At 27.3% G+C, this 8719-nt stretch overlaps 1 protein-coding gene across 1 annotated transcript; it reads left to right on the top strand.

Annotated features, from left to right (window-relative positions):
• Positions 1-2810: 2810 nt before the first annotated feature.
• LOC110641799 (two-component response regulator ORR9) lies at positions 2811-6668 on the top strand. Its single transcript, XM_021793641.2, has 5 exons — positions 2811-3479; positions 3619-3782; positions 5374-5451; positions 6106-6173; positions 6269-6668. Exons 1-5 carry the CDS (start codon positions 3308-3310, stop codon positions 6504-6506), a joined length of 720 nt encoding a protein of 239 aa, XP_021649333.1. The 5' UTR covers positions 2811-3307; the 3' UTR covers positions 6507-6668.
• Positions 6669-8719: the final 2051 nt, after the last annotated feature.

Here is an 8719-nt window from a genome sequence, read left to right as displayed (position 1 = left end):
AATATTGTACAAGCAAGAGGTGGGGTGTGTAGTTAGGCTGCGGATGTGAAAGTTGTAGTTTTATTAGATCTCATGGAGGACTTAAGAGGAAAGACTCTTGAAGAGGAGGAAGAAATTTTGACGATAAAAAGGAGATTTTTAGTTATATCTAATATACATGCATACTTTTTTTAAATAATATGGGTTTCATCTTTTAAAATTAACAATAATTAATTTTTTTACACCGTGCTCTTAATATATTTAATAATTAACTTGATAAAAAAAATTAAGGACTTTGATAGAGTTGGGATTAAATTTTTGCATTTTTTCCAAGTAGATAAATTTTTTTAAAAGATATATTTTTTTATTTTTCTTGAAAGATACAAATGTATGAAATGTGGATTATCACATTAAAAATAATAAAATTATATTTAATTTTATAAAATTTATTTATAATAAATTTCTCAAAAAATTTAGAAATATAGTAAATTAAATTATATACATTTGAATAAAAGAGAGATAAAAAAAAAAAGGCAAGCAACATCATTGTAGAAGACGGAGACGTGATCTGACGGTTCATGTGCGCCCACGTCAGTTCCATGGTTGCTGTTAGGAGCACATGGAGTAAGCACCACGTGGCAGACAGGATCCGGGGTCCACACTCAAGTGGAAAAAAAAAAGAGAAGAAAAAAAAATCATAGGAATATGAAAATGGTAAAACATTGTGGAAAGGGGACAAATTCGAAATTTGGATGGAGATTTTAGAGCAGAAGGGGACGGGCCCCACAAAAGATTGCATTAGGAAGGGACCCATAGGCAGGGATAGTGGGGGGAAGATTTCTGATATATTAATAGTAATTTTTTGGGTGGATCCAAATGGGTCCCACAAATGGACCCCATAGATTTATTTGATGTCCCCTTCAGTATTATTACAAGAGATTGGTCTCTTGGCTTTAGATAGACATTCTACGCACAAAGTGGTCCCAAAATTATCCCTTTTCAGTACTCAAAATCTTCATTATTATGTTGCTGCTCTGTTACTCTTTTTGCACAAAAAAGGTTCTCCATTTCTCTCATTGCATTACCCTTTCTCTTCATCTGTCTCAATATTTCTATTTTTTTTTTTACCATTTTTTTATAATTAATTTTAATTAATATTCAATCTGTGAATGAATTTACAGTGTTGCAAGAAGCAGTGATGGACATTGGAATGGATTGCTGAGGACTGCTGGGCCACTTAAAGAATGATATAAACAATGGTGTTACAGTTACCGTTATGTGATGTGGCTTTTTTTATTTTTATTTTAAGAAAAAATAATAATAGTTAATCGAGGCACTCAGAGTTCTTCTATTTTTGGATATTTTATTTTTCTTTTGGAAAATATTCACATAAGAATTGATGGATACTTATTGTGTCATTTACTCGTGCTTTCATTCATAAAAATGAAATCATTCTCATTTGGAGGTATGAGTTTAGTTATTTGATTTTTAATATATATTTGAGAAAAATTTTAGGATCTTTGCTTTTAAATTTTTCATATGTTACGAGATGAATATTTTGTTTAGGGAAAATTAAATATTTAGGAAAATTATTATTTAATTTTTTTATTTTAATAAAATTAATTATTTTATTTATGTATTTTAAAAATATATTATTTAATCTATTTATTATACTTTCATTAAATTATTTAATATTTTTGTCAAGTTGAAATATTATTTAATCTTTTTATTTTAATGAAACTAATTAATTAATTTTTATATTTTAAAAAATATTATTATTTATTTTATTTATTTTAATAAAATTAATTAATTAATTCTTATATTTTAAAAAAATATTTTTCAGGATGAAAACAAAAATTTTACTTTGTGAATATTAAATTTGAATTTATATATTTTTTAATTTGTTCATAAATTTTCATTCAATTTCCTAAATATTATTTTTGTGCTTTATTTATGGGAAAATAATTTTTCTAAATTATCACTTTATTTACTTAGAGATATATGAGAAAATATACTGAAAATTGATTAATATTTTTATGTTTATTGTTATACTAATTTCTATCAAAAGATAAAAATAGAGAGAATTAGGGGGATAATGGTGTTGGTGCATAAAGGAAAAAATATTGGACAAGAGGGAAAAACTAAAAAAAGGGAATAAGAGAAAAATAAGAGAAAAGGATGATACGGTTTGAATACAAAAAAATAATAAGAGTGACTAAAAAATTTAACGAAATTAAATTACAAGGAAAAATTATTATATTTTTTTAAAATATATGAACTAATAAATTAATTTAAGTAAAATAAATAAACTAAATATTAAATTGATTAGTATTAAAATTTTGACTAATGAAATTTTAAAAAATGAATCAAATAGTTTAATAAAAATAAAATATAAATATTAAATAATATATTTTTAAAATAAGAAATCAAGTAATTATCATTCATCATTTTGAAAATATAAAAATTAAATAGTAATATTTTTAAATATTTTTATAATAAATATTAATATTTAAAATTAGACAGTGTCTTATTCAATTTTATATACATTTTAGTTAATTTATATTATAAAATGGTATGAATTTTGTTTTGTTTGGAATAATAAAAATATTGGGAAGGCAGGAGAGGTCTTTCAAGCAGTCACATCTTACTTGCTGTTTGTTGGTTGGAACAAATTGGTTTAATACCACCAAAGACTTATTTAGCATTGCATGCAAAGCAAGGGTGATTAATTTTCAAACAAATTTTAATTACAAATAAATTAATCTAATAATAATAAAATTGTAGTTAAATTAGTTAACCATCTTTTTATGTAAATAAATTAATTAATTTAATTCCATTCCAACAAAAAATAAACTTCTTTTTACACTATCGTGACTAAATGGGAACAAAGATCTCCTCTGATTTTCCTTAGCAATCAAACAAAATTCAAACCAAGAAAAAAGAAATAAAAAAGAAAGAAAGAAAGAAAAGAGAGAAAGAGAGATGAGTGGTTGTACCAGCACGGTAGAGAGAATCTAGGAAGAGATCATACCAGGAAAAGAAAAGAAAAGAAAAAAAAAAAAACAATAAGAACAATAACATCTCTCCTGCTTCTCTGCAATTTAAGAAAAAAAATATAATAAAATCTCTTCTACTTCTGCTGTAAACCCACAGTTGCTTCTCACCTACTTCATAAAAACCCCACGGAATAACCCCACACATCTCTCATCTCTCTCCCTCTCTCTCTCTGAAGCTGCTGTATATAAGGGGTTCTTGTGTGTGGTGATATAAGGAATAGCAGAAGCTAGTACTGGGTATAATTGGGTTGCGCAGTTTTCTTTCTGACCAAATGGAGGAGAAATCAGGTCTTAAAAATACACATCAACAGGAACAAGAGCAACAAGAGGCACAGCAAGATCAGCAGCAGGAGCAGGAGCAACATTTTCATGTCTTGGCTGTGGATGATAGTCTTCTTGATAGGAAGCTTTTAGAGAGGCTGCTTAGAGTTTCTTCTTATCAAGGTATATTCTGCACATAGATTATATGATTTGTATGTTTTAAACCCAATACTTTTCGAGAATTTCCTGTTATTGGAATCTATTTCTATATATCCTTTATGGATTTTTTTTTTTTTTTTTTTTGCTGTTTCTCTTGTTTCAGTAACTTGCGTGGACTCTGGGGATAAAGCATTAGAATATCTGGGATTGCTTGAAAAACTAGACAATGCGTCTACAGCTTCTTCTTCATCATCATCTTCTTCTTCTTCTTCCTCCTCTTCCTCTTCCTCCCACTCCTCCTCTTCCTCCCAATCAACACAACATGAGGTAAGGTCGTCTTCTTGAAGCTCTTCTCTCTCTCTCTCTCTCTCTCTCACTCTCCATCTATGTCTGTGTGTGTCACCATCTTCTTCTTCTTCTTCTTCTTCCTTTTCGCTGAAGCCCCTCTTTCTATATGTGTTTGTATTGTCTTAGCCAACTCGTACAATTCTAAATACACAGGAAGAGTTCCTAGAGGAAAATTTCCAGCAAATACATGAGGAAAAAATTAAAAAAAACTATATTTTCATGAATTAATTAAGCTTTAAAAAAAACAAAGAATTTCTACACTTCTTCCTCTAAATGTATATGTAACGAAAAGAAAAGAAAAAAAAATATAACACAATATATCATTTCTTTAAAAATATAATATGGTTATTAATTAAGGAATACTATGACAATTATGATATATTGTATATATTAAGTGAAAAATATCTGAAATGCAGATGTGTTCATATATTAATTAAATCGATTAATCTCGGTCATGGACCACTATTTCCATTATTAATCTATGAAGAGCTTGTACGATGAAACCTAGATTGAAGAATGGCACACTTAAATATATAATTCACAAATTCCAAATTAATTAACATTGGGTTTAATTCTTAACTATAGGGGAAGTTTATTACATAGGGTCGTATTGAAAAAGGCACATTAATTTACATGTTACTGATGATGTTACCCTTTAATCCTGCACATATTATTTGTCTTGCAAAATATCAACACAAATCTGAATTAAAGATTTGCCATGGACCACCTATACCCAAAAGTACATTTCTTGCATTTTTTTTTTCTCTTATTGCGATTCTAAGTGGTATCACTCCTTAGTTTTCACATGCCATTTCTAATTTACATATATATATATATTTATTTTTTTTATGCATTGAATAGTGATAAAACTAGGGCAAAAACCCAAAAAGAGATGTCATATTTAATTACAACTGGAATTTCGATATGCTTTATATGTGGACCAGAAAGATGACTAGTATGTATCATAGTAAAGAGTGTTTATATATATGTTAAGCACATGGAGAGATCGATCGGTTCCAGCTAGCCATCTGTTCAAGTCTTTATGAGATTTTTCTAGGGGAAAAATTGGTTTCTTTGATACCCATAAACATTCAACTTTTTGGGTAATGGAATTAAAGGTGAAATTAGATACATTCCAAAGTTGCTTGCTTCCCCCTTGCCCTCATCTTTCTGTAACTTTTGTTTGTGTCTTGGGGTTTCTTTTAGAGTTATCCACGCTTAATCTTGACAAAGAAGCTGAGGATCTTTGAATATCACCTATTCTTTTTTCTTTTCTATCACATTTTTCTGTCTTTTACGTATTAATTGTTTTCTTTTCCCTCTTTTGGTCTATCTGGGTTTGCATTTGGTATCCTTCAAAACATGCCTTTCTTTCCCAATACAAAGAGTAGTTTAGCTGTTTCTGTGAATAGCGTGATGCATTTTCTTTCTTTCCCTCTCCAACACGTTGTTGGGTAGAATTAATATAAAAGAGCCAAAATAAACCTAAGTATACTCTCTCCTCTTTGTTTTCTTTTAGCTTATAACTATTAATTAAGACATTTTACTTGTATGTTTTATGAAATTTCAGGGTATGAAAGTCCATTTGATAATGACAGATTATTGCATGCCTGGGATGAGTGGCTATGATTTACTCAAAAGAGTCAAGGTAAATTACCATCAGTTGTGTGCTTTTCTTTAACATGGGTAATGCAAGAAATTAACTAAGAAGCTGCAATTTTCAACTTACAATAGAGCATGAGCATCATATACTATTGGATCACATGGTGTAGATAATATATATATATATATATATATATATATATATATATATATTGTCTCACTAGTATATGCGTCAAAAACTCGAACTCTGATATCATTTCTCTTTAAAATTTTTTGATATATAAAAAAAAAATGTACTTAAATTCAATTATGGCTCATTTATATCCAAATATATATACAGTAGAGAGAGAGAGACAGAGAGATTATTTGAAGCTTGCATGTTCCTGAATTCAAAAAACTGACAACTATATCTTCACCTGGTATATATTAATTATATGTATTATAGAAACTATTTGAGGGGACCATAGGACATATTTGTCAGAAGAACAAGGATGAAACAAATGACAGGCAAGCTAAACTTTATAAAGGGGTGTGCGATAGCTATATATATTTTTTAATTTTCCATTTTTTTTCCTTCCTTCTCTAGCATTTATTGCTAGAAGATTCAGCAATTTTTCACAACTCAAGTGAGAAACTTAAAAAAAAAAAAAAACCTGCATTTTAATATCAAAGACTGAGCTTTTTGATTCCATGTATTCAGGGTTCTTCTTGGAAAGACGTTCCAGTCGTAGTTATGTCGTCTGAAAATATACCTTCTAGAATTAGCATGTAAGTTTCTGAATTGGTTTCTGTGTTCTTTTTTTTTTTTTTTTTTATATATAATTTGGACAAGAAGTACATGTATGTTTGTTCTATGTATATAGGTGCTTGGAAGGAGGAGCTGAGGAATTCTTGTTGAAGCCTCTTCAGTTATCAGATATGGAGAAGCTGCAGCCTCATCTTCTAAAATCCCTTGACCACTCTTGTACTGAAGGAATGGACAACAGTGGAAGCACCAACAACAACAATAACAACATCAATAATAATATTAGCAAGAGGAAGGCAATATCTCCTGAGCCCCCAGAAAGAAGACCTAAAATGAAAGGACTAGCTGTTGTATAGATTTAGCTAGCTAGCTAGCGAGCTATATATATTGCATATATATACATATATATATTACATATTTTTCTAACTAATATATGCATGGCTTAATTATAATATTGAGTGTGAACTTTTCCTCCCATCAATTCATAAATATAACTGAAGTACGTTTTCTTATAATAATATCGTATTCTTGCATGCATTGATATTTGTTACGCAGATATGCTAATTAATTTATTTATTAGGAATGCATGTCAATATTCACAAGTAATGTTGTTATTTTTTTTATACATAGGCTCCACAATCAACTCATTCTAGCTAAATGTACTGTGCAACTAATTTACCAGCTTAATTTCACTTATCAACTCTCAATTTTAAAGTTATATCATTGTCATCCCTCATTTTGAATTTTTTTTATCATAAAAAACTCAAATTTCAATCTAATACAGCCCCCAAAGTCTTTTCGGCCAAATTCTATTAGATACTCTAGCTGCAAATTGAATTAAACACAATAAAAAATAATTTTCTCTCTATCATGTAGAGTAGAGAGAACAGTCTTTCATCACATGAGTGATTTTATTTATCAAAATAAGAGAGAGAGAGTACTCGCTCCATATGACAGATTTTTTTTTGGTCTAATTCATTTTCATAAGTTAAGATTAGCTTCTGATGAGAGTACTTAATAGAATATACACAAAGAGACTTTGAGTAATATTAAATTAAAATTTTAATATTTTTTAATAAAAGTTAAAATTAAAATACGTTGATAAAATAAGTCTTAAAATTGAAAGACAATAAGTGAAATTAAATCCTAATTCACTACCATAAAACACAGGCTAAAACAATCTATCATTTAAGCTAGATAAAGTTACTTTAATTTAAATGACATTTTTAATGAATATTCTTAAATAAAAAATGTATTATGATGGCGTGTGTTTCAAAGTAAAATAACATTTATAATAAAATTTTTTTGTAACACTTTATGTAATATTTATGAAAAGTGACATTATAATTTATTGTTCTTATTTTTTTTTATAAATATCATTATAATTTTACTTATTAAAAGGGTGTTTGATACGAGGTTAATAAGGGATCGATAGTTATTACTCTTGTAATTTTTAATCTTTCATTAATATTATTAGAATACTTAAAAAGACTATGTTAATTTTTTACATCATTATCCTCTTTAAAAATTAAAACTCACAAAAGTAACATTTAATTCTTGATTTTTTTAACTTTTTACCAAACACAACTATCATTTTGAGCAACATTTTGATGAATGTCACTAAAAATGATATTTGTAATAAATGTCATTACAATATTTCTTTTTCCTCATTTATTATAAATGTTTTAAGAAATTGATAAAAATATTATTGAAAATTAAAATATATTTTAATAACTACAAAAAAATCTCTCAAAACAATGAAATGAAGGGATCAAAACAGATGACACTGTAGGTAAGTAAAAAATGCAAAATAGTGACCAATTATGCAAACATTGTTTTTGGAAAGATTTAAATATTATATTATACACTTATATTTTTCAGGATTAATTACAAATTAACTTGCATAATATTTCTTAATTTTCAAAATTAAACATATGGAAATCATTACAATGTCAATCCAATCTTACAAAACATTGGTTTTACTTCAGTTTTATATTTTGAAATGTTTGATCTATTCTTTAATTCTAAACCAAATTATGCTCACTCCTAAATAGTCATTTGATATAAGGTTAAAAAGTATTTTGAAAGATTATCATCTTAAATACTGTAAAAAAAATAATTTTTAAAAAAGTTTTTAATTGTTTTAAAACTTTTATGATTAAAAAAAGTTAAATTTAATTTTAAACAAATTTCTTCTTAACTAATATATTTGAAGAAGAGTTTTTTCTAACAGCAACTTTTACAATAATACCAAAAAAATCGTTTAGTTTGACATTAAAATTCTAAAGCCCTTTAAAAATCATACTAAATTTTGATAATGACTTATTTGACTCTAAGAGTAATTATCAGGAAATTTAAAAGAGATTTTTTTCTTTTTTAAATTTTGGAAGACGTGAAGGAATCATAAATTAAGAGATGTAGAAATAAAAATAGTTATAACTCTCACTTCTCTTTCCTTACACCCTAATATGAAATTGGAGTGTAAGAAAAATTGATATTTAAGAGATAAATGAGGGTAAGACTTGCCTTGTTTATCATTACCTTTCATTAATTCATTCATTTTAAATAG

Source organism: Hevea brasiliensis, chromosome 16, assembly GCF_030052815.1.
Source record: "Hevea brasiliensis isolate MT/VB/25A 57/8 chromosome 16, ASM3005281v1, whole genome shotgun sequence".
Lineage (NCBI taxonomy): Eukaryota > Viridiplantae > Streptophyta > Magnoliopsida > Malpighiales > Euphorbiaceae > Hevea > Hevea brasiliensis.
Note: the sequence above shows the minus strand (reverse complement) of the source record. Positions and strands in the feature narration are given on the sequence as shown.

Bases quoted from the DNA above. Each gene is read 5' to 3' on its own strand.
- LOC110641799 (XM_021793641.2), top strand. From the start codon at position 3,308: ATGGAGGAGAAATCAGGTCTTAAAAATACACATCAACAGGAACAAGAG. The intron at 3,783-5,373 runs GTAAGGTCGTCT...ATGAAATTTCAG, and splicing joins CCCAATCAACACAACATGAG to GGTATGAAAGTCCATTTGAT. The intron at 5,452-6,105 runs GTAAATTACCAT...CCATGTATTCAG, and splicing joins ATTTACTCAAAAGAGTCAAG to GGTTCTTCTTGGAAAGACGT.